Source organism: Pyrus communis, chromosome 15, assembly GCF_041283825.1.
Source record: "Pyrus communis isolate YQ-2024b chromosome 15, ASM4128382v1, whole genome shotgun sequence".
In the NCBI taxonomy this organism is placed as follows: domain Eukaryota; kingdom Viridiplantae; phylum Streptophyta; class Magnoliopsida; order Rosales; family Rosaceae; genus Pyrus; species Pyrus communis.
The window spans coordinates 27,493,405-27,520,314 of NC_142579.1; the positions used below are offsets into that span (position 1 = coordinate 27,493,405).

The following is a 26,910-nucleotide window of genomic DNA, read 5'->3' on the forward strand; positions in this document are numbered from 1 at the left end:
CTGTCTAACAAGCATTGCCAAATGCACTGCCAATAGACAATAGCTCTTCTTTTTTTCCATTTCAGTAGATTAACACCACAAACATTAATTAACTACTGTTTGGACAAAATTTTTGACCTAATCATCATGCATCCATGTTGTATTTATTAATTGAGAAATTGAGGGTTCTATCGTTCATATGTTATTCACTTGTAAATAAATTATAACATGTGAATTGATAACACTACATGACAGTGTGACTCACACCTATACTTTTTACCTTTAACTGAGAGACAGAAAAAATCTACGGTCGACAATCGTCTACTAAACACCATATTTTGATTCAAAGAACCCCGAAAAACATGACTACTGAAGAAGCACTTAGTTGTGAATAAATCCATGCTAGGACTCAAATCTCAGATTTGGGTCACAATATGGGTTAGGGTTTCTCAAATGCATAAGATACTCAAAATCCAAATTTGCTTAAGTATATATATAACTTAGAATTCACATATACGTTATTCACTTGATATGTTATTGATTGATAAATCGAGAGTTTTATGTTATTCACTTGTATACAATTTCTAACACGTGAATTAATAATGCTAAAGAAACAGTTGATAGGAATACAAACATAGCTAGACCATATAGGACATATATGATTAACAATTTTGAGTTACTAAATAAACACTTCCTTGTGAACAAATCCATGCTAAGACTCAAACCTAAGATTTGGATCAAAATATGGGTAGGGTTTTCTCTTCTTTGGTCAGAAGGGCTAGGGTTTCTCAAATGCATAAGAAACTCAAAATCAAAATTTGACTTTTATAAGGACATAACTTATGCACATTATTATTTACAGTAACGGATTTAGTCAAATTAGTTTTGTTCTATCTCACACACTCAACTTTGAATCTTAATCTTTCTTCCCATAATTTTAATGATTGTCAAAAAACATATATTATTATTATTATTTACTTAGCACTCATATATGGGTTTAAATAAAACCTTCTACTTGCTAATTGCCATTAATGGTTAGCCCCACATTGTCAACGATGCTCCTTTCGGGTCATCCTATATTCCTATTGGATCATGGCAGCTTGGCAAAGTAACTCAATAACCAAGACAAGCCGAAGCCAAAATACAAACCGACAGCATAAGACATCAATGGCTGCCACCACCATAAGAGGGAGTGAAACAAAACCTAGAGTTTGTACAAGTGACTTCCTCAGTATGCTTGATTAAGATAAAGTGATCGGAAGGTTTAAATAGCAATTGGCCCATATGTAGTCACTTCTATAAATTCCACGCGGAAAAAAGATCATCTTTGGATCCTTTCTTCTTAATCCACCAAATTCGAAGATCCTGACCGTTAAAATTTGATCCAATGGATAAAATTATTATAACTTTAAAAGTGAACCCCTGTTTGTAACCGTTTGATCAAATTTTAACGATTCAGATCCCCAAACTTAGTGGATTAAGAGGAATGGATCAGAAGATGATTCCTTTTCCTTTCATGAGAACGGAAAAATAATTGGATTTTTTCCTATAAAAGAGACACTTGGTTCTTTGCGCACAAAACTAGAGTTTCATAAGTTTGCAGAAACTGTTATTTGTGTTTTTTATATAAAAGTCTCGTATTCTTAAATCACTGTGACAAAATATTTATGGTCAATGATTCTTAAATTCGATATTAAGAATTGAAGTTAGACACTAAAAGTAGATTCATTTATTCTGATGACTTGTACTGTAATTTGTATGTACATAAAGAGAGAAAAAATTACAATCACAAGTAAAGAAAACGATAGAGACAACAACCTTCATGTTGGGGAATTACTTATTTTTCCCCAGATACACAGGAGAGTCATTGTTATAATATTCTAAACCCTAAAACATCTACACAAGGAAAAGGCACCCGCCACCTTAATATTACCGCAAAACGTTGATGCCCCCCACATTGGAACTACTACTATGAAGTCTTAACTCAAAAGGACGACCTTCAAACCAGAAAGCAAGGCACTAAGATTTCTCAAAATGGAGCTGTTGACGTTCGATGAAGATTGTGCCTTTTGGGTTGTTGAGACGCTGCTGCAATTAACTGCATATACATTTTCCCACCAAACAAACAGAAGTCAAAATCGCAGAAAAACATATAATTAATTTTTCTAAAAGTAGAATTTTACTCGGTCTTAAAGTTCTCATCACCTGTTCTAGCTGTCTTTTGAGTCTTGCATTCTCTTCCATCAAATGTGCAACTTTTAGCTCCAACTCATTTGTGTAAGCCTGTTCATACCAACCAAAAATCAGGCGACAAACTAAAGCACCAAACTCAAAAGGATAATAAACCTACAACCCATAAAAGGGATGTTCTAGCATACGCCAAGCATATTAGAATTTTCATAAAACTAAATAAGAACAAACAAAATCATAAAGACTTCACAAAACAAAAACAAAAGCCAAACACTTGTTTTGTCACATAAAGACTTTACCACCCTAACGACTACGCTAACCCAAAGCAAAAGGGTAATCAAATGATAAATGGGATTATATGAAGAAAAATGTTAAAAAATCTGTTTTGTAGATCACATAGTGACGGTTGATGGCTAGATGAATTCTTTAATGACTTTATCTTTAACTGTCGCATTATATGATTTAGAAAATATGGTTCCTGTTTTTCTTATTCCTTAAAAGAACCAATACTGGAGAGATACATTCCTGCTTTCTAGCCCTAGATCGAGCAGCAGAATCTCGGTTCTTGATCATACGCTTATGTCTTCGATCTCCACCGGAATTGCTGTGATCAGATTCAGTGAATGATCTCTTCCCAAAAGAAGGCAAGCCGAAGGAGGAAGTAGCCAGGCTCTCAAATGGGCAACCACTGAAAGAGTTAGAAACACTGCTAGAAATGTTATTATGGTTTGCCTGATGATGATCAATGAAGCCGGAGCTCGGAGGCCTGAGGGAGTCAGAGGCATAAAAGAGCTGAAACTCTGAGCCAGGATTGTTCAGGCTGAGAAGAGTTGGGGCGGCTGGAGGAAGAGGAGAGGGAGGGCTTGCAGCGGCGGAGACCAAGGCGGCTGCTGCTGCTGGTGAGTCATGGGCAAAGGGTCTGGCAAGGAAGTCTTGAAGGGTCATATTTCTAAAGTTTGGGTGGTGGTGGCGGCCCTGGTGGGGCCCATTGGGGAGGTTAATTTGGAGGAGTGGTGAGGTGGAGGATGAGGATGAGGATCTGATTTGGGTGGTGGGATCAGTGAGAGAGGCAAGATTGAAGTCTTTCCAAACCTCTTCCATGGTTCTTTGTGGGGTTTGGAAGGAGGAGGGTTGTGAAAATGGCGATGGGGATGACGAGGAGGACCAGGATGAAGTACTGGTTGTGTTGTGGTTGGTTTGGTCACTACCTGTTGATGACAACATTGAAGAGAAGTGTTTGGAACTGTCGATGTATGTTTTGAATCTCTCTCCAGATTTCTCAGAGAAGAGTAGGGGAGTGACTTAAATTGTGAGCGATGGGTTCTCTCTCTCTCTCCCTTTCCCTCCAGATAGTACACTTTTATGTCAAATGACTCAATAGTTCTACGTCTATGGTAGCGTTCGGTAGTCGTATGGTTCTTTTGCAGCTCTTGTTATTGGGAAGGACAAAATTCTTGCGTGAGATGCTTAATTGGGGAAGAGGATTCTATCCTGAGCTCAGTATGGAGATTCTTCTGATCAGTTCATGCGAATCATTTAAATTTAATTCAACGGTTTCAAACAACGATGTTTTTAAAATTATAATAATTGTAACTGTTGGATTAAATTTGAACGGTTTAGATGAGTTGATCAGGAAGATCCCATTCTTGGTATCTCCTAATCAAAAGAAAGACCTTTTTTTTTTTTGGATAACCAATAGAAAGACTTATTTGGTATGCGATATGAGCCTTTTTTTCACTCACTTCCTTTTTTTAACAAGTTAAAAGTGGTCGTGGTGTTCAGGGGACAAACTCCAGCCTTCACAACTTATAGCTAAATAAAAAATGTCATCTTGGTAAAACATGATTTTAAGGGTAAGCATTTTTTCTCGGGCAAGTATGTTTTTAAGGGTAAGTATTTATGGGAAATGGTTTTTTTTCTTTTCGATAAATGATATTATATACATTAAAAGAGAAGATAATGAGCTAAGATTCACAATATGATAGCAAGAAATGATCTTAGACTCTTCTAATATAAGTTCCACCACATATACAAGTCTAGCTTTATAGCTGATTAAGATCATTTACTCTCACGGTCATTAGAGTCTCCAATTCAATTTTATTTCTCTCTTAATATATCGCTTGTATAAAAAATAAAAAGTCTACATTCCCTTGATCAACCAAAAATACACCATTGTGATTATTGTGATTATAATATTCAACTAGATTATTTAAAACTAGTATCTTATAAATTTGTGAGTTTGTTACTGGGTGAATTTCATCTATGCTATATGAGTAATTAAGTGTTTGAGTTTTATTTTTCCATATGTGAGATGGAGAGATATTTATCTACAACCGAAGATATCACAATGAATTAATTTATGGCATGCATCATGTGTTGTAGACTAATGAGAACATACGACAAATAACGCATGAGAATCTCTCAATAAGATGAGAAATCAAATATTTTAGACCACTTATGGTTAGAAGTTCTGAGAGTGTATAAAATTTTGCACCTCACTTAATTAATTAGATCTTTAGTATGAATTATCAAACAAACTAGGATATCCTAGATTCTTGAATCCATTTGTCTTTTAATTGTCATAATGAAATTTCAATATTTCTTAAAATATAGTATTTGTTAATTTTTTTAAACTCAATTAGATGCGTTAAATATTTTCGATTTAATTAATATTTTACAAAATTAATTTATGATATGCAACTTAAAAAATAAACGATTTTGATCGTTGAAGTTTGATGGTGTGAGCTCAACCAGTAATCTCCATCTTCTTTAAGAAAATGGAATCAAGGGTTCTTTGTGTGTGTGTGTGTGTATATATATCAAAAATCATAAGTTTGATTTTTGATCTGCATTACAGCCAGTGCCTGAGTGCCACCATTCAAGGAGTATGTCGGCATCTCTCTCTCTCTCTCTCACACACACATACACAGAGAGTCACACGCATTTCACACTTGACATTGCTTCTTCTCACTTGTGATAATAATTTATTTACAAAGAGGTAACCACTTACCAGAATTGGACACCTGTTTTATTCATGGGATAATTTCCTGCATTTGCTGCTCACTTTTATTGGAGAAGGAAAACCTCATCCCTCTCATTTTCTCTCTCTGCAATTGTAGTTCTATTTGTCTCTGTGTGTCTGTCCAGGTCGAGATCCAAGTCATGGTGTTATATTTTCCTATGTGTGGAATTTTTGTGTGCCAAAGTTGCTCATATCAGGAAAGAAGAAATTTCTCGAAATAAATGCACAAAATTCAGTGATCCATGATCATTCGTTGGAGTAGCTCAAGTCTGTGCGTAAATCGTATGCCATATGTTGAACTGTAATGTTCTCGTACCATATACAGTTATGTTGCTAGACAAAACATGAATTTAGGACGTGTTTACAAAACAGGAATGGAGTGAGTGGAAACAGAATTGCATTCCTTCCAATGCATTCATATGTTTACTTGTATTTGGGGAATGAAAATAAAGATGGGGTCCATCCAATATAAGGAATTCAATTCTGGATTTACCCGAAATCCGATTATCAAGATATAGCTGGTAATTGAATTCTGGAAGAAATGCTCCATCAGGAATCAAACTCTTCTTCCCCTAACACCCCTACAACTTCTACACTCTTGCTTTCTCTCTCTTTGTCGAATCCTGCAACTTTCAACACTCTCAAAAAATCCAAATGCAGACAGAAAATTCAGCAACAAAAGGAAACGGAAGTGACGGAGAAGAGAGTGGTACCAGAGAGGCCGAGGGAGATGAGTGGGTTCAGGTGAGAGACCCTTGAAAGATCCGAATTGGAGCTCGGGTTTGCGGAGTCCCACGCTGAGGCGCAGGCTCCAACGCTCGCACGTTGCTGAAGAAGAAGCGGTAGGAACGATGATCTCTCCGGCTAGGATGAGGATATGAGCCGTGGGTTCTGGATAATGCCAATTTGGATGAGGACATTGGGTCCTGGGTTAGTGGATAAGCACGAAAATTCCATTGAAAAAATCAAAAAATGTTCACTCTTCCAAAAAAAATGAAAGAATAAAAGTTGTACTAAAAATAATTGGCATATAAAATAAGTTAATTGAACTAGAGGTATTTTATAATCATAATAGTTTTCATTCTGATTCATGTGAATTAGTAAACAGTTTATATAGATCAATGTCAATCCTACTCCGATTCTAGACATTTTTAATAAACAACTTCCAAAAGGAATTTGATTCTGATTCCATCGTATTTATATTTCTCCTTAATTTGATTACAGATTAGTAAACGAACCCTTATTTCGGTCAAAAGTCAAGAAGATTCTTGATTAATGATTTTTACTTGCAACCTAAGAGCTTCATCTAGAAAAAATTCTCCAATCTAAGAGCAAGTTCATCTGTTTTAAGAAATCAGGGCAAGACAGTGAAATTGTCTTTACTAATTATTTGAAACAATAATTGTTTTTGTGCAAGTCCATCCGTTTACAAAGGACAATGACGATTGCTATTTACAAAGAGTAAATTTATACTTACCATATATTTTCATTTCACATTTGTAAGATCTCTCTAATAGAAGTAGAGCCTACCAACACCTGTGAGTTATATCTCTATTAGACAGGTAGTACAAATGTCGTACAAAAATATGGTAAGAGTAGCATTTTGAAACCCTTTTCCACACTCATTTTTCTCCTGTTGTTAGCTATCATTTATAGTTTCTTTTCTTCTGGGGGTAGTATACCATGTGTCTCTATACAAGTGGTGAAATTCTTGTGTTAAAAAATTAATAACATCAAAAATAAAATTTGCCACATTACATAATATCACGTGGTGTACCACTTGTGTTACAGGTACAAGGAAAAATGTCTCCAAGATGACACCCAAGCTAAAAAAAGGAAGAGGACCCGGTCCGGATCTCTTCCATCAAAGGCTCAGGATCAAGTGATCCAGACCGTTGAAATTTAATCTAAAGGCTACAATTATTATTACTTTTATAATGGCCCCCTGTTTGTAGTTGTTGGATCAAATTTTAACGGCCCAGATCACTTAATCTTGGGCCTTTAAAGGGAGAGACCCGGACCGGATCCTCTTTCGTAAAAAAATTGGATGGAGAGCTACATTTAATTATTGTAACTGTGTAAAAAATGTGAGGGAATTTTAATTTGGTAATTGAAAACATCATTTTCAATATAATTATTGAGAACATAATCTTCTGAAGTTTTGATCTAAATAATCACTTTTGGACTTATCGTTTTTAGCGCAATGAGTGCTTTTACAAAACCAAAAAGGGTCTAAGTTTCAAACCTTATGAAAATAAACCAAGAATTAGACATTATTTATAAAATTTGATCAATAAGTAGACAATATTTATGAAACTGCTCCAATAAGTAGACACTATTTATGAAATGAAACCAAGAATTAGCACTATTTCCAAAACTAAACCCATCGATGGAAACTATTTATGAAGCTGGACCAAGAACTAGACACTATTTATGAAAACATGACTGAGAACTAGGCATTATTTATGAAAGTGAACCAATAACTACGCACTATTTATGAAATTAGACCAAGAAAGAAATACTATCTATGAAACTGTACCAATTATTATACACTATTTATGAAACTAGACCCAATAACTAAGCACTATTTATGAACCATAACCAAGAACTAGGCACTATTTATGAAATTGGACTAATTAATAGTGCAATACCGTTCAGTTTCATAAATAGTGTTTAGTTTTATAAACAATGTCTGTGATGGACCCATGGGTCTTGCGTGTTAGATCTTTTTTTTATTTTTTAATTTTTTAATTGTGTCATACATTAAAATTTAAGTTCTTTTGTCACTTTTATTAAACTTTGAGGGTTTTTTTTTACTAATATTTATATTTTTTTAATTAAATAAAGTTATAGCATGTTTTTTTTTGTTAAAATAAACTTTAACACAAACCATTTTTATGAAAGCTCCCAAATAAATATTGAGTTGTGGTGTAAGAAATGAAGAAGATGGTTGGGATTTTTTTTTTTTTTTTTTTTTGGCTTTTTGGGATTTCTTCACCATTGAATTAATCTTTGTGGTTGATTTTTAATATATATTTTTAAATCAGATGCACCATTGTCATGTGACACAACCTACAATTTTTGAAAAAAATTACGATTGAAAATTCGATGGTCCAGATGAGAAGACCGTTGGAAATCCAACGGCCAAGGATGAGGTAGAATGAGCCTTTCGGCTCGGTGGCTTAGACGTGGCCCCCCCTCTATTTGCAACCTAATGGTAGCCATGACATAGCCCATTGGCAGCAGGCTCAAGCCCTAGAGTGAATTGGCTACGCAAGCCAACGCGTAATGGAGCCTAGTAATCGTCCCTCTTCTTTGGGACGTTGGAGCCAATTTTTTGTGGTTTTGGGCAAATAATTGCCCTTATCCTGCCTTTTGTTCAACCGCTGGACTTGCTTTAATAGTTACATACTAAGAAAATGTGTCACCTTTTTTTACGAGAGAATGCACCTTATAACCAAAAATATACTCTAAATTACAAAACTCATCGTGTAATTGCTGTATTTACAAAACTAAACACGTAATTTAAGGTGATGAATGTTAAATTATGGTGTAAGAGTGATAACTCGTAACTATTGGAGTTACAAGCTCATCATTCTTTGAAATCTGCTATACTTAAATACCAAATCATAACACATAAATCAATGTTGCACGTGTAAAAGAACATATTTTCAATGACACAATAGATCTCATCTCTCTTAGGACATCTCCAAGAGATTAGTTATAACATTTTGCTTAATCTATTTTCACTCAAACACCACAAACATTTTGCTCAGTCAAAGCAGTTATACCTCAAGTTCAAACAGGGGAAGTTTTTTCTGCGCAACCTTTTTTATTTTCTACATATCTATTCTTACTTCTGACGTTTGCTTTGTTCAATTCAATTGTTAAAAGAAAAAAAGGAATGTGCTCTGAAAAGAAAATAGTCAAAAAATTATTTTCCTATAATATCTTTTTGTAAGGGTGGGCAAACGGGTCTTGGCCCGGAAAAGGAATGTTCAATTCAATTATTTTCCTATAATATAGGAGTGGGCAAACGGGTCTTGGTCTCACGAGTCGGGGCGGTTACATGGCATGTTCAAAAATTTTACATAGAAAACAGGGTAGGGCGGGGCGAGTCCAAAATTTTGAGAAAACAGACCCTCTGCCCAGACCATTTCCACCTTTGATTTAATACCACTCAAATCAACACCGTTGATTCCCAAATCCCAACCCTATCACAAGTCACAACTCACTCTCTCTTACTGGATCTCAATCTCAGACTTGCAGCACGCAGCGGCGCAACCAGGCAAGCTCATCCTTTGTCCCTATCTCTTTCGCTCATCTCTCCCAATCTTAACTCGATGTCTCTATCTCCCGACTCAGGTCTTCGAAGGTGGCGTTGATGATGACACGAGGCTCTAAATCGGGGATGCTTCGATGTGACAGCCCGTCCCAGAAACATTTTAACGTACGTGTGAAAAGATAAAATTGCCCCTAGTTTGATTTCTTTACGTTCATTTGTTGTTTTTGAGTGTGGGTGGCATGTTTGGAGCCACACACATCTTCCCACACACCACCACTTTTCTCTCTGTTTCTCTGCACCTGTCCCGAGCCCCATTCCTTTCCTCTTCCTTCGAAAACGTACAGACACACACACAAGCACACTAAACCTCCACAGATCGAAGAAACTAAACCCATATTCGAACTCGTGAAGCTTGTAGGAGCCCAACCGTACCATTTTCAGGTAAGAATATCAATGTTTTCACGTCGATTCCACGAAGTCCGATTTGGGGTACTATTCATGCAAACGTGATTTCTCACGTTTTAGGAAATTTGAAGCTCGTAGGTAGCTTGGTGAGGTCCCAAGGAGGCTCGGAGTAGTTCGTTTGAAGGAATTGGACGTCGGGATCACTGTATTCGAAGTTGGCCGGAGTTGGATTGTTTTGACAGGTGAGATTTCGTGGTTTTTAACCCTTAAAAGTAGTACAATTGTGTTCCTCTAGTTCCAAGCTTCAATTTGGTACCAAGTTTGTCAAATTTGGGTGAAAAACGAAGGAGATATTGAAGTTTGAAAATTTTCCAGTTTTCCGGCGCCGGAGGTTCGCCGGGGAAGGAGACGGAATATTCCGTCAAGTCTGACGGAATATTCCATACGCCGTTGATGGAATCTGTTAGAACTGACGGAATATTCCCTACGGCGTCAGTTGACGCCGTCAGCGTGCCAGGCACGTGCCTGCGCGTGGCCGGCGGTGAAAATTTTTTCTAAAAATTTGGGTGTGTTCCTGAGGTTGTGTAGAGCACGTTGTGTAGAGCACGTTGGTATATTCATTTGTCCAATTTATGTGCTTTAAAATTAACGTTTTTGTAGTTGTTTCGCATATAGGTGATACGTATCCCGAGGACGAGCGTGGTCACTCGAGGCAGGGGGGCTACGACCCTTCCACATACCAGTGAGTGGACTTTTGGTTTTCCGTATATACCTATATACTTATATTTTCCCAGAAATTGATTTGAATTATTATTTGCCATATGCCATGCATTATATTATCGTTGGTTGTGCATCGTTAGTTACATTATTAGTTGCATATATATATATACATATGCATATTGGGTGTTGTGGACGCACATGTAAGTGCCAGGTAAATGTTATTCATGTTTTTATTCAGTAGTGGTTTGAGATGCTTAGAGAGCTCATAACCTGCACCCCCGGTGTTAGTGCTCCCACCCAGAGTAGGGCACAGTCCTTCACGTGATGTTCACCTCCCGCACCACACGCTCAGCTTGGATCCAAGTTAGGTGCACAGTCTTGTCGTACAGACCACATTAGGTGGTTCCGACTCGTAGGTGACCCGCGATTATTCGCACAGCCTTCACGTGATCGTAGCACTAGAGCGTTTATATGTATTACACCCAGGCCTGTCGTACAGACCACTTTAGGTGGTTCCGACTCGTGGGCAGGTTTAGTTATTGATTTTGATATTTGAGCTATATATGCAGCCGTACAGGTCACGTTAGGTGACTCCGGCTGCCAGACTATATGTTATTGATATGATTTATACCTGAGCACTTGCATTTCATTATGGGGTTTCGACATGGCATATTCTTGAGCATGATTGGCATATCTATATACATACGTACATATGTTCATTTTCTGGGAAGTATACAGGTTTTACGGCGAGGGGTTAGAATCTTCTTTTTGAAATGGTTTTTGAAAAGCTTTGTTTTTGCCCACTCACGCTTTTGTTTTGCGCCCCTCCAGGTTCTAGTTGTCTAGCAGGTTCGGTGGTTTCCCAGAGGGCTTTCCCGACATTTCTGACAGACGATCACCAGAGTAGGGTCACCTTCGGGTGTACTGTTGTCGTATCAATTTCTTTTGGATTGCTGTAGGCTTATGCTCTGAACTTGTGCCTCACTTACGCTAGCACTTATTTCTATTACCTTATGTATGCTAGTTTTTAATTATTCGTACTTTTTGGCATTACTATTTTATTAGCTTCCGCACCGTGCACATGGTTACGTCACCTCCGCGTGACGGCCAGCACGCCCTGATCTCGGTCGGGGTGTGTCAGTTTGGTATCAGAGCCTAGGTTGGCAGTCCTGTGTCTTTGTGAGTATTCTAATGGTTTTGGTGTCTTCTGTCAGAATTATGCTGCCTCGTCGGGAACCACGTCGCTCTGATGAGCCTAATTTCCCCGATATTGCTCAGCTGGGGGAAGCTATTGCTACCGTCATTCAGTCGGCGATCCGCCCTCCACAGAGGACTCCTCTGGAGACTATGTATAATCTGAAATTGGATAAGTTCGAAGGTAATGAGGGTCATGAGCGCGCAGAGCGATGGTTAGAGCACATTGAGAAGACTTTTCGTGTGTTGCACAATCAGGGGAACCTTCCTGTTGAGAGGTGGGTCGAGACGACCTCATGGTTTCTGGGTACGGAGTCTGCAGCCTGGTGGGAGCAGGAACTTCGTCGCTTGACTCCAGCTGAGAGGACTGATTGGGACGTTTTCAAAGAGTTGTTCAGGAGAAGGTTTGTGCCTCCTGAGTATGTTGATCGTAAGAAGTAGGAGTTCACCGAGATGAGACAGGGGAAGATGACGGCTAACGAGTACTATCGCAGGTTCACTGATCTGTCTCGCTACCATCCAGACGACGCTGGTAATCCGGCGGAGATGCTTCGTCGTTTCCGCCTAGATACTAAGAAGAAGTGGCGTTCGATGGCGACTACTACCCACTGTGACACCTACCAAGATTTCTACGAGATATTGTTGAGGATTAAGGATTCTGAGAACATGCCGAGCGAGAGTGAGGAAGAAGAAAAAGATGGTAATCAGAAGAAAGATGACAAGGGTAAAGGTCAAGCGTCGCTCGGGCCTCGTAGGACACAGAACTTTAAGAGGGGTGGCTCTAGTTCTAGCTCTTCTAGTGGTAGTCTCAGCACCATTGGTCAGGGACGTGGAGGTAGATTTACTGGTGGTGCTCGAGACCAGAGACAGGGTGATGGTGGCAGAGGCAGAGCTCCAGTTTGCCGCAGATGTAATAACCGGCATTTTGGTGAGTGCAGGCGTGGCAGCAGTGGTTGCTTTACGTGTGGGCAGATGGGACATTGGGCTGCGAATTGTCCCCAGAGTCAACAGCAGAAGCCGCAACAGACTTTCATGCCACTACCTGCACCGATTCAGCAGATTCAGGGTCCGAGTAGTTATGGACAGACAGGTCGAGGTGGTGCCTACCACTACCAGGGTGATGCTGTTCCTTATGCCCCGGGACAGTATCAGTATCCCCAGGACCCGTATTCTCAGGGTGGTTATCCTCCGTATCCTTGCGGCTATATGCCGTATCCTCCATCTTCAGCAGGTGGTTCTCAGTGGTTTCAGGGATGACAGTTTCAGCCGGAAGAGATTGCTACTAGTAGTGCGGGGTCTTCGAGGCAGTCTGGTCAGCCCAGTCAGGGGCGTGGTACTCAGAGTCGCGGTGGTCAGGCGAGCAGTCGCGGCGGATGACAGCAGACCCAGGGGCGTATTTACAATATTTCTCTGCAGGATGCTCAGAACAATCCGGATCTGATTATGGGTACGTTAAACATCCTTGGTTATTTTGCTAGAGTATTAATTGATTGTGGAGCTACACATTCTGTGATTTCTCATACATTTGCTCAAGTGACGCAACCTCGCCCCACACCTCTAGGGTACGATTTAGAGTTCGCTATGCCTAGAGGAGAGAGATGTATAGTAGATCGTGTGTACCCAGGATGTCCAGTGATAGTTGAGGGTGTTGTTTTGCCAGCTGATCTTATCCCGTTGGATATTGTTGACTTTGATGTGATTCTGGGCACATATTGGTTGCATTTCTATCGTGCCAATATTGATTGTTACGGGAAAATAGTTACGTTTCATCGTCCTGGACTATCTGTGGTTACTTTTGTGGGTGAGCAGAGTGGGGTGAGACATGGCGTTATTTCGGCTTTGCGAGCGAAAGGTTGTTGTCTAAGGGTTGCCAGGGGTACTTAGCTCATGTGGTGTTGGATGAGGCCGCTCCTGGTAGAGTTGAGGATGTGAGAGTAGTCAGACACTTTCTCGATGTTTTCCCCGAGGATTTACCTGGTTTACCCCCAGATCGAGACGTGGAGTTCACTATTGAGTTGCTTCCAGGTAGTAATCCTATTTCTTTGACTCCTTATCGTATGGCTCCCGCTGAGTTAAGGGAATTGAAAGTTCAGTTGCAGGAATTACTGGATAAGGGTTTCATTCAGCCTAGTACTTCGCCTTGGGGCGCTCCGGTATTGTTTGTGAAGAAGAAAGATGGAACCTTGAGGCTATGTATTGATTACAGGCAATTGAATCGGGTGACGATTAAAAACCGTTATCCGTTGCCACGTATTGATGACTTGTTTGATCAGCTTCGAGGCGCTTGTGTATTCTCCAAGATTGACCTGAGGTCTGGGTATTATCAGCTGAAGATTAGTAGGGATGACGTTCCTAAGGGGGCGTTCAGGACTCGTTACGGTCATTACGAGTTTCTGGTTATGCCATTTGGGTTGACGAATGCACCAGCTGCTTTTATGGATTTAATGAACCGGGTGTTCCAGCCGTATTTGGATAGGTTTGTTATTGTTTTCATCGACGACATTTTGGTGTATTCTAAGTCGAAAGCGGAGCATGTTCGACATCTTACTTTGGTGTTGAAGAGGTTGAGGGAACACCAATTGTATGCTAAGTTTAGCAAGTGCCAGTTTTGGTTAGACCAAGTTGCGTTTCTGGGGCACATCGTTTCAGCTCAGGGTATTCTGGTGGACCCTCAGAAGGTCGCAGCTGTGGAGAGTTGGGAGCAACCGCGAACCGTCACCGAGGTGAGGAGTTTCCTTGGTTTGGCGGGGTATTATCAGCGTTTTGTTAAGGATTTCTCTGTAATTGCCTTACCACTGACGAGATTAACGAGGAATGATGTTAAATTTGAGTGGGATGATAAGTGTGAGCAAAGTTTCCAGCAGTTGAAGCATTGTCTCACTCATGCACCTGTTTTGGCACTCCCGGACGATAGTCGTGATTTCGAGGTTTATAGCGATGCTTCCTTGAATGGTCTGGGATGTGTGTTGATGCAGCATGGTAGGGTGATTGCTTATGTTTCACGATAGTTGAAACCTCATGAGTTGAATTACCCTACACATGATTTGGAGTTGGCCGCTATTATCTTTGCGTTGAAGTTGTGGAGACACTACCTTTATGGGGAGAAATGTAGGATCTTTACAGATCACAAGAGTCTTCAGTATCTTTTTACTCAAAAGGAGCTTAATCTTCGTCAACGGAGGTGGATTGAGTTGCTCAGCGATTACGATTGCACGATTGATTATCACCCTGGTCCTGCAAACGTAGTGGCTGATGCACTTAGCAGGAAGTCTCAGGGCCGTATCAATGCGTTGTACGCTAGTCGTATTCCTCTTTTGGCGGACTTGCGTGCTACAGGAGTGAGGTTAAAAGCAGAAGATCGAGAAGTGGCGTTACTTGCTAATTTTCAAGTTAGACCAATTCTAGTTGATCGGGTGCTTGAAGTTAGGTATCTGATAGGGAGACTCAAGAACTAATTCAAGCTCGAGATCGTGGAAGAAGGAGAGACCTCAGAGTTCGCGATTCGGATGGCATGTTGATGCAAGAGGGTAGAATGTTCGTGCCTAATAATTTGGAGTTGAAGAAGGAAATTCTCGATGAAGCACATATCTCAGCTTACGCCATGCATCCAGGAGCTACTAAAATGTATCATACCATTCGACCATTTTATTATTGGCCGGGTATGAAAAGGGAGATAGCTGAGTATGTGAGTAGGTGTGCTGTTTGCCAGCAGGTCAAAGCGGAGAGGAAGAAGCCGTTTGGGTTGTTGCAGCCGCTTCCTGTTCCAGAGTGGAAATGGGAAAATATTACTATGGATTTTGTGTACAAGCTTCTGCGTACACATAATGGCTTTGATGGCATTTGGGTGATCGTTGATCGACTCACTAAGTCAGCACATTTCATTCCAGTGAGAGAGAAGTATTCTTTGGGCCGTTTAGCGGAGCTGTTTATCTCGAAGATTGTGAAGTACCATGGTGTCCCTGTGAGTATTGTCTCGGATCGTGATCCACGATTTACATCCAAGTTTTGGGTGGCTTTTCAGGAAGTTTTGGGTACGAGACTACTTTATAGTACGGCGTATCATCCTCAGACGGACGGACAGTCAGAGAGAACTATTCAGACTTTGGAGGATATGTTACGAGCTTCGGTGTTACAGTTTGGTGATGCTTGGCACCAGCGGTTGGATTTGATGGAATTTGCTTACAACAAGAGCTTTCATTCGAGTATCGGCATGGCGCCATTTGAGGCATTGTATGGTAGATCTTGTCGCACACCGTTGTGTTGGTCAGAGGTTGGAGAAAGAGTCTTAGTGGGTCCAGAGATTGTTGAGGAGACTACTCAGAATGTTCAGGTGATTAAGTCTAACCTGAAAGCAGCCCAGGACAGGCAGAAGAGTTTAGCAGATCGGCATGCTACGGACAGAGAGTACGAGGTCGGAGATTGGGTATTCCTGAAGCTTTCACCGTGGAGAGGTGTCGTGCGGTTTGGAAAGAAGGGTAAGTTGAGTCCCAGGTACATCGGACCATACATGGTCATAGAGCGAGTTAGTGAGGTAGCTTACAGGTTGGAGTTGCCTCCGGAGTTGGCTAGAGTGCATAATGTTTTTCACGTGTCTATGCTTCGACATTATGTTGTTGATCCGTCTTACGTGATACCTCCTCAACCGTTAGAAATTAATCCAGATTTGACTTATGACGAAGAACCGGTGACGATCATCGATTGGAAGGAAAAAGTTCTGAGGAACAAGACGGTGATGTTAGTGAAAGTTTTGTGGAGGAATCATTCAGTTGAGGAACCTACGTGGGAAACAGAAGATCGGATGAGGGATCTGTATCCTCGGTTGTTCTTTGACCACTAGGGGTGTAATTTGGTTGTTTTGAATTTCGGGACGAAATTCTATTAAGGTGGGTAGGTTGTGATAGCCCGTCCCAGAAACATTTTAACGTACGTGTGAAAAGACGAAAATGCCCCTAGTTTGATTTCTTTACGTTCATTTGTTGTTTTTGAGTGTGGGTGGCATGTTTGGAGCCACACACATCTTCCCACACACCACCACCTTTCTCCCAGTTTCTCTACACCTGTCCCGAGCCCCATTCCTTTCCTCTTCCTTCGAAAACGTACGGACACACACACAAGCACACTAAACCTCCACAGATCGAAGAAACTAAACTCATATTCGAACTCGTGAAGCTTGTAGGAGCCCAACCGTACCATTTTCAAGTAAGAATATCAACGTTTTCACGTCGATTCCACGAAGTCCGATTTGGGGTACTATTCATGCAAACGTGATTTCTCACGTTTTAGGAAATTTGAAGCTCGTAGGTAGCTTGGTGAGGTCCCAAGGAGGCTCGGAGTAGTTCGTTTGAAGGAATTGGACGTCGGGATCACTGTATTCGAAGTTGGCCGGAGTTGGATTGTTTTGACAGGTGAGATTTCGTGGTTTTTAACCCTTAAAAGTAGTATAATTGTGTTCCTCTAGTTCCAAGCTTCAATTTGGTACCAAGTTTGTCAAATTTGGGTGAAAAACGAAGGAGATATTGAAGTTTGAAAATTTTCCAGTTTTCCAGCGCTGGCGACGGCGCCGGAGGTTCGCCGGGGAAGGAGACGGAATATTCCGTCAAGTCTGACGGAATATTCCTGACGCCGTTGACGGAATCCGTTAGAACTGACGGAATATTCCCTACGGCGTCAGTTGACACCGTCAGCGTGCCAGGCACGTGCCTGCGCGTGGCCGGCGCGTGCGGTGGTGAAAAATTTTTCTAAAAATTTGGGTGTGTTCCTGAGGTTGTGTAGAGCACGTTGGTATATTCATTTGTCCAATTTGAGCAATGTATGAGAAGTTATTACGAGAAGTTGGTTATGTGCTTTAAAATTAACGTTTTTGTAGTTGTTTCGCATATAGGTGATACGTATCCCGAGGACGAGCGTGGTCACTCGAGGCAGGGGGGCTACGACCCTTCCACATATCAGTGAGTGGGCTTTTGGTTTTCCGTATATACCTATATACTTATATTTTCCCAGAAATTGATTTGAATTATTATTTGCCATATGCCATGCATTATATTATCGTTGGTTGTGCATCGTTAGTTACATTATTAGTTGCATATATATATATATATATATACATATGCATATTGGGTGCTGTGGACGCACAGGTAAGTGTTATTCATGTTTATATTCAGTAGTGGTTTGAGATGCTTAGAGAGCACATAACCTGCACCCCCGGTGTTAGTGCTCCCGCCCAGAGTAGGGCACAGTCATTCACGTGATGTTCACCTCCCGCACCACACGCTCAGCTTGGATCCAAGTTAGGTGCACAGTCCTGTCGTACAGACCACATTAGGTGGTTCCGACTCGTAGGTGACCCGCGATTATTCGCACAGCCTTCACGTGATCGTAGCACTAGAGCATTTATATGTATTACACCCAGGCCTGTCGTACAGACCACTTTAGGTGGTTCCGACTCGTGGGCAGGTTTAGTTATTGATTTTGATATTTGAGCTCTATATGCAGCCGTACAGGTCACGTTAGGTGACTCCGGCTGCCAGACTATATGTTATTGATATGATTTATACCTGAGCACTTGCATTTCATTATGGGGTTTCGACATGGCATATTCTTGAGCATGATTGGCATATCTATATACATACGTACATATGTTCATTTTCTAGGAAGTATACAGGTTTTACGGCGAGGGGTTAGAATCTTGTTTTTGAAATGGTTTTTGAAAAGCTTTGTTTTTGCCCACTCACGCTTTTGTTTTGCGCCCTCCAGGTTCTAGTTGTCTAGCAGGTTCGGTGGTTTCCTAGAGGGCTTTCCCGGCATTTCTGACAGACGATCACCAGAGTAGGGTCACCTTCGGGTGTACTGTTGTCGTATCAATTTCTTTTGGACTGCTGTAGGCTTATTCTCTGAACTTGTGTCTCACTTACGCTAGCACTTATTTCTATTACCTTATGTATGCTAGTTTTTAATTATTCGTACTTTTTGGCATTACTATTTTATTAGCTTCCGTACCGTGCACATGGTTACGTCACCTCCGCGTGACGGCCAGCACGCCCTGATCTCGGTCGGGGTGTGTCATTCGAGGCACCTGAAGGGTAGCAAAGATCGAAGATGGACGATGATGGCGCTACGACGATAGTGAACCTCGTCGATGACGGTGGGTTCCAGATCAACGAAGATGGAGCGAGAGACATGTTTTCCAGAAACAGTGGGTTTTTGGACATGTGGACTTAACTTGAATTAGGATTTTTGAAATTTTTGGGTTACTGAATTTAGGGATATAATTTCTATATTTTATGGATTTAATTGGTTTTTGTTTTGATTTTAGTTTAGCTTTGGAAAATCATGGATCTTGTAGACTTGTAAGGCGAAATAGTCTAAGTATTTTTGTTTCTGGTGTTCATTAAGTTTTCCTTTTTCCTGTTAATTCACAAGTCGATCTCTCCCTCTGACTTGCACTCATTGTCCCAGCTCCGTCCGTCGTCGTCATCAATCTCTCCCCCTGACTCGCACTCACTGGCAGTATGCCCAAAACCAAAAAGAAAAAAAAAAGTAATTGGACCCTTGGACTTGTCCCGAACCAGCCCATTTGAAACGGGTCGGGCTAAGTTCGATTCCCAAACTCAAAATCCCTCTACTCGGCTTGGGCCGTGCCCAGTCCTACCATTATGTACTATATTTATTTATTGTTTAAAAAAGGGAAAAACTGATGGCAAGCCATGATTATCCATCATTCCGACCCCAATACTCACAGAGGCATCTCAGTCTCTTCCTGGCCACAAGTCTAGCTTCCACACCAACAATAAGTTTCGAACCCAAGACTTCCAGTTTTTAGTTTGAAGGAAGTCTCGCAATCCGTCATTTACCACTGGACCATCAGCTCGTGGTTATATGTCCTTTATATGAAATTGTGTTGCTCACCATGCCAAGTTTAAGGAAAGAGATCCTCTCCTGATCTCTTCTGCCTAATCTACCAAATTAGCTAATTTGGACCCTTAAAATTTGATTCAACAACTACAAACAAGGGATCATTTTAAAAGTTATACTAATTTTAATTGTTGAATCAAATTTGAAAGACTCGAATTAGTTGATTAGATGAATTAGGTGAAAAATGATCTCTTTCCCAAGATTAAATCTACAGCCGACGTGCTTAAGGATGGGACAATGCACTGTTCACCAGTTACTGGGTTTTGAAAATAACAATCTCAACCAATCAAATAAAAACACCAAAATTTTAACCATGTTCCACCCATGCCGAAGTTGGTCAGAGAAGAAAGATTGAGGGATTGATCTGAATTTTTGCAGAGTCTAGTCTTGGAGTTGTAGACATCTGTCACCACAGTATTTGCTCTGCCCCAAACTATTTCACTTCTCTTTTATTTATGGCTACTCTGACTGTACTGTATGTAAATCAGCCCTTCTCCTCTCTTCACGACCCACCACTCTTCGTTTCTGTTTTACTCACTCAGTATTTTATTTTTATTTTTATCGTTGAGTGCTCCGGAGTACTGAGGATCTTTTGGATTTTAACTTTATATGCTAGATACTCCGAAGTCGAAAAAAATATCCTATTTTGTTATGTCACCCTCTTCCAAAGGTACCTCAGACCGGATCTAGATATTCTTCAGAGCTAATAGATAAGATCCTCCTCATCAATTAACGTGGATTGTTAAATTTTTATCCAACGACTACAAACAAGGGGTCCCTTTAAAGTTATAATGATTGTAGCCGTTGGATAAAAATCCAACGGCTCACGATGATTGATGAGGAGGATCCACTCTATTAGCTCAGGAGAGGATCCAAATCCCCTTAGACCGCCGGGTAAGACCTTAACTGATTACATAACTATTGTATCTCGTGTAAATAATGTAAACATCGTGACAAGTTTTTTAATAGCATTGTAACGTTAACTTTAAATATCACGATTACGATATAATTTTGTCATGAAACTCGTTTTACAGATATACAGACCTTGTCCCTTTCTATTTGAAAGATTATCTCTTACAATTAGTAACATCACGTGATAACTATATAACGAACATACAATATATTTGTTACATAATAATCATCTATACCATTGCTGATGTCATTGGAATAATATATTAGTATCACGAGAGTTTTTCTCCTTCTCTTTCTCCTCAACATAACCAAAACCAAACTAAGAGGAAAATGGTTGCATACAACTATTCTCTCGTTAATAGAGAAATTCTTATGTCCACTGGGTGGATCATGTCACCAATTCCGCCACACACACAAGAAGCGGAACTTTCATCCCCCACCCATACCCTCCCACCCCCAAAAAACAATGGAAGAGGTCCTTCTCGTTATGTGTGCGTGTGGCTAAACTAGTTATTTAGTTCTAACTCCCAAAATTTTTCCTTGGGATGAGTAGTGACATAATTATTGTGCTTTTATACGCAAACAGAAGCTAATTTTAACAAAATATTACGTCGCAAGCAAAAGTGAAGAATCCAATAATCTCAAAATAAGAACATAATATATTTAACGTGGTTCAGTATAAAAGCCTACCCTACCCACAGGTGAAGCACGACGAATAATTTCACTAAACAAACAGAGGTTACAAAAATAGTGATTAACTATCACAACCAAAATTCCACAAATTACAAATCCTAAACAAAACAAATAAAGAACCCAAAACAAACATGGGAGATTCTTCCAAATTGTTCTCTAACTCTCAAACTCACAAATTTACTCACTAACTTGCTAACCGAACGAGTCATGGATTTGCCACGCATTCATGATTCCAAACGGTGATCTCCATCCAAAGTCAAAAGGGAGGAAACTCTCTAAACTAATGTGTGAGACACACAAAATAAACTAACCCTAAGGTCCTATTTATAGTGCATAAAACTTTGGTTACAATGAGAATCTTAATTCTAATTGGAAGTAAACTAAATCCTAATAAGAAAGATGATTAACAAAATCTCTCTACCAAGCAAGGAATTTAACCAATAAGTCAAATTCAAACTCAAATAGGGCACCTAAATGAAACAGGGAACACAAATCTAATTTCATCATTCTAATTTCGAACTGTAAATGACAACAATAATGGAAGAAACAAACAGAAGACTAGTTCCTGCATTGTTCTCTAATTCATCCTATCCTATTATGTGTAAAACTTATTTCTTCTTTTGTTTTGGTAATTGTATAACGTTGAACATCTGCGGCTTTCAATGGTCTTTTTTTTCTCCGGATTTAGATCCTCTTCTGAGCCTAAGGAGAGGACACGTGAGCCGTTAGATTTTCATCCAACAGCTATAATTATTATAACTTTAAAGAAACCTTCTGTTTATAACCGTTGGATAAAAATCCAATGATCTATGTGTCTTGATCAAGAGGATCCTCTCAGGAGAGAATCCAAATCCATTTTTTCCCAATCTAGCTAGAAATATGCACGTACCATTGCCATTTCCTGCATATGCAAAACCCTAACCATATATGTATGACAAATTCATTTGATGGAGAAAATGGGGAAAGAGATCGCCTTCGGATCTCTACCATAAAATATTAGGAATCCAAAGATCTGGATTCTTGAAATTTAATTTAATAGTTATAATTATTATAATTTTTAAAATAATTTTTATTTGTAACCGTTAAATCAAATTTCAAAGATCCGAATATCTGGATCCCTAGAATTTGATAGGAGACATCCGAAGGGGATCTTCCCGAGAAAAGGTGGGCGTTGCATGTACAAAAGGAAACCAAGAACTTTCTACGTTATACAACCAATATAAAAAGGACACCTCATTGCTAGGGTTTTGATTTGATGGAGACTAGTGGGCGTTCCATATTTGAGTTTTTTCAGAAAAATATACATGAATAAATATATTCAAGCAAGTTCTGATATATATTCTGATTCCCTGTTAATATCAATGTGACTGATTTGTCAGCATCTCAGCCTACACTACTCTCATAGGCAGTAGAAGAGGAACAGTCTTTAAACTCCGGGTTTTCGGATGCTGCTTTTGAGCTCAACTGGCACAAACGTCAAGGCCAAATTCATATCAGTTGACTGGGAAAAAACGAAGATATGTATTGTACTTTCGTTTTTCATTGTTTATGGGCAACTTCCAGTTATAATTCTACCAGACCAAATCCATGAAAACCGTCGCCCTTCTTTTTGAGTTTATGATTTTTGGGGAGGAACTGGAAACTATATGGCCATTTCGTGCAAAAATGCATGGTTGGTGCCTACGATAAACACGCGGGCTAGCACACGACTGGCTTTTCTCTTTCCATCTTTGTCTTCCACTTTGAATCAAATGTCCTGGAGATGTGATTGACACCTAATTATGGCAAAGCAGAAGATATTATCGAGTCATGAGAACTGTGTAGCACTCATGTACCAAATATTGTACAATCATCGATCTTTTTTAAAAGTTAGGATCAGAGGGAGTAGAACTCTTAACCTTACTCCAGTAGCATATCGCTCTTTTTCGTACATTTCCACTACCAAGCATGTCAATATAGTTATATAATCAGATTATCATTGTGGTTATAAATATTGAAAAATCGAATATGCCACATGATCAGTCTTAACTTTATAAATTTTCTCGTTGAATATTAAGCTTGACTAATCGCCTCTTCATTGTTTTCACTTGTGTAGTTTATTAGGCCTTGCACTTCTTACTAACAATGTGCTTTTGCATTATGTATTGCACTCCAACAAGACTAGCTATTTTAACTAATCCTAATATGATATTGTTTTTCAACATGGGATGAAGGGGAAGGCGGGCTAAAAGGAGGGAGGGAGGGAGGGTAAAGAATGAGTTAGTTTTTAGCATCTTTAAATTTTAACTTTGGTTAAGTATCTCTCCTCTTGGCCTCTTGGTACATTTAGACAATATTAGTTTAGCTAAGCTTTCGGCTAGTCTCTTGGAGCAACAATTTCAGGCGTTTTGGGTAAAAGATATAAGCAATGGTTTAGCTAGTCTCTTGGAGATACAGATGTACTCAAATTTGTCTAGGAATTGTTCACTCCGTATTTGATTTGTCTTTTTATACTTTGTTCTTTCGTCATTATAATTAAACAACTCTTGATTAAAATTACGATTTGTTTTATTATTGATATTCGCGTTTGGGTTGCAAAAAGACCTATTTAGCTATATCTTTACCAACAACAAAAAGAAGAACCTAAATTAATTATTTATTTCTTACAAGAAAATTTTCAATTAAAATTCTTTTTATCGAAGACAATCTCTGGCGAAAAGAATTGCAGACATGATTATGCTCTTAAAGGTTCTTCCTTCAACCAGTCTTTTCAATCCATGAAAGAAACTATTTAGACTCTAAATGACCGTCTCCAGCCCAAAGTTTGAGGACGTTGGGCCAAATATCTCAGTAACCCAAAGTCTTGCCTAAAATTTGATACTTCTTAAGGGGTGAAGGGTAACTTTTGGGTTGTCAAAATTTGGTTTTGTTTTTCTTTTTAACAAACAGTAGGATAACTTACGTTGAATCCATATAAATTAGAGGGGAGAAAAATTCAAACTTGAGTGCAAATTGAGAAATACATTTCTCAAGCTAACTTAGCTAAATCCAAATCGGCGAAAATGAAAAATATTAGTGCATATATCAATCCAACAAAATACCATAAAAAGCAGCTAACTTCTTTAACATCATGATGATTTGATTCACTGTCCCCGAAGTGCTTTTGTCCACCAAAGGCTTTGCAAATGTACACAATCAGAGACCCAATTACAAGAAAAGTACAACACCCCAAAAAAAAAAAAAAAAAAAAAAAGATCTCCAAAACAAAACAAAACAAAGCCCAAAACAGAAAGAAAAAGAAAAAAAAAGGCTAAACACAAACACTAGCAGCTTGCGACCCCCGCCCCGGATGTTGCACCGCAGATCCACCAATATGAACCAGCATGAGATCCAACTAAACGACGCCCCAAAAGTGAAGGAAATGAAAGAAAATAATGACTTATTTGGTACTCTACTTGAATCTAACTTTTTAAACTCAAAAACAATTTTTAAGTTTTAGGTCTTAAAAACTTATTTGGTAGGACTATTTTCAAAAAATGAATTCAAGACTAACTTAAAAATATAATATATTCTCTAAAAACATAAAAAGTGAGTTTTTAAACTTAAACTCACTCATTTTTTTTTCTCTCCCTCCTCCCCTCTCACTCCAAATCTCTCTCTCTTTTCTTCTTTCTCTCCTCTTTTTTTTTATATTTATTTTTTTTTACCATTTTTGTCTCTCCTTCAATCTGCTTTCTTCGTTCTCTCGGTTATTTCTCTTGCTCCTTTTCCTCTCTATCTCGTCCAATCATTTCTCTTCTTTCTCTTTCCTTCAATCATCTCTTACTTTCTTTCCTCTTCTCTCCTCTTTCTCTCTCTCCTGCTACCCCCTCTTTTTAGATCTCTTCGTCTAGTTTAAGTCGCAAAATTTAAAATTTTTAAATCGCTAACCAATCAAGTTTTTGAATCTGAAAGAAAATTGTTTTCAAGAAATGTTTTGAGAAATGATAAAAATTTTCAAATAGGATACCAAACAGACCATAAGGCTCCGTTCTCCATTGAGCACCACCACAAAGATTGCAGCAGCAAATCAAAGAAGCATGAGGAAATTCACATTCCGCAAGCAACAATGCCAAAAGGCAAACAACGGGAAGCTGGTGGTGTGAACTCCCGAGTCGGAATTCTACACATCTTCCGATAGACCAGCAACTAATCGCGGTAAAAAGAAGTGGATGCAGATCAAAATTGATGTTGGATCGAGGAGGCATAGAGGCAAAGGTAAGAATCAGATTGATGAAAAACATGGAGGTGAACGGCATCAGGGAGTGGAGGACGGAGTTTGGAGCTAAGGACGGTGAAATCGAAGACAAGAGGAGTGTAGGACGGAAGATAGGAGAGGGTAGGGGAGAACACAAGCTAAAGCAAAAAGGAAGAGAAGGAGCAGGGAGTTACCACCGATCCTAGTCATAGACACTGCCGGCAGTTGCAGAGAAGTTACCGGAATGGGAATCACTCAAACAAAGGTGAGAAATGCACTCATGAGTGAGGACTGTAACCACAACGGGAACCAAGATAAATTGAAATTCTTTGAAAAAATAATTAAAATAATTAGAAACCAAATTCTAATTGCTAAAATGATCAAAATCAAACATTGATGACAATCGATTACATATTTGACAAAATAACGATCAAATACAATCAACATACTGAAATTTGATCATTTCAACATAGAAAAAACTTTTTCACAAAAAAAAAAAAAAAAAAAAAAGGTTTTTTTTTCGTGGATAAGAAGCAAAACATGAGCTCAAGCAACTGAAATGTAAAAAGGACTATACAAGGGAATTAAATAAATACCATCTGGTACATTTAGTTAAAAATATAAAATATAATCCAATGATCCAAAGCAGGTCAAAGATCCCACAAGAGCTCCAAAAGTGCAACAAACATGAACAACCAACCCAAATCCAGTTCCGACCTGGACAACACTCACCGGTTTGTTCCACCAGGAACTATTTATGCACTAAATCCTCAAATGCTGAAGATTCATAGAAACGTATACATTATGTCAATTTAATTCTAAACATATAATTATATGTGAGAAAATATCAAGAGAGATCCTCTTCCCATCGATAACTAGGCCAAATTTGCTGTAGCACCATCCAGCGGGAATCCGGCAAATGCCACCCTCTCTCCCCTCATCACGCGGAGGCAAACCCCGAACACCTTCATCCATCCATCACGCTCAAAAACACATATTCTCCTCCAGAAAACGGAGGTTGTCTGACCCCAAAGATTGTAAAAACCAGCTGAGGGGGCAGTATGGGGAAAAGACAGCAAAAATTTCCCCAATAAAACACCAACCATGCCAACATAAAATTTAACAGGAGTTAAAAAAACCGAAACGAAAAAAAAAACAGTACAGGAATCCCAATAAACTCATGCTACTAGCTTGAGTTGTCAACGTTTAGCATTTTTTTCCTTCCCCAACTAGTCTTTTGCTTCTGTTCCTCGATGGTTCTCTTTTTCCTGATTTTTGTTTCTTTCTATTTGCCAGGCGAGAAAGCGCGTTTCATCATGCCAAGGCAGTAGTACTATTTTCAAAAAAAGAAAAAGAAAAAAAAAGAGAAAACTAGATATTCAC

At 39.3% G+C, this 26,910-nt stretch overlaps 1 protein-coding gene and 1 pseudogene across 5 annotated transcripts; one reads left to right on the plus strand and one right to left on the minus strand.

Annotated features, from left to right (window-relative positions):
- Positions 1–1,685: 1,685 nt before the first annotated feature.
- On the minus strand, positions 1,686–6,167 carry FD (Basic-leucine zipper (bZIP) transcription factor family protein). Of its 5 annotated transcripts, none has more exons than XR_011065673.2 (4): positions 5,905–6,167; positions 5,180–5,814; positions 2,185–2,262; positions 1,686–2,077 (listed from the first exon to the last, which is right to left on the minus strand). XR_011065673.2 is itself a non-coding variant. In XM_068455842.2 (3 exons), the coding sequence occupies exons 1-3, from the start codon at positions 3,391–3,393 to the stop codon at positions 2,009–2,011; spliced, it is 861 nt and encodes a 286-aa protein (XP_068311943.1). In that variant the 5' UTR covers positions 3,394–3,615; the 3' UTR covers positions 1,686–2,008. The 5 variants fall into 5 exon arrangements, 1 of the variants encoding a protein (XP_068311943.1); XR_015956316.1 differs by having other exon boundaries at positions 5,180–5,820; XR_015956317.1 differs by lacking the exon at positions 5,180–5,814.
- Positions 6,168–11,807: 5,640 nt separating this feature from the next.
- Positions 11,808–12,871, plus strand: LOC148690812 (uncharacterized; annotated as a pseudogene).
- Positions 12,872–26,910: the final 14,039 nt, after the last annotated feature.

Excerpts from the sequence above, each read along its gene's own strand:
- FD (XM_068455842.2), bottom strand. The coding sequence starts at position 3,393 with ATGTTGTCATCAACAGGTAGTGACCAAACCAACCACAACACAACCAGT. Across the intron at positions 2,263-2,679 it reads AGCAGGAATGTATCTCTCCA|GCTTACACAAATGAGTTGGA; the intron begins GTATTGGTTCTT and ends TGGTATGAACAG. Across the intron at positions 2,078-2,184 it reads TCAAAAGACAGCTAGAACAG|TTAATTGCAGCAGCGTCTCA; the intron begins GTGATGAGAACT and ends ATGTATATGCAG.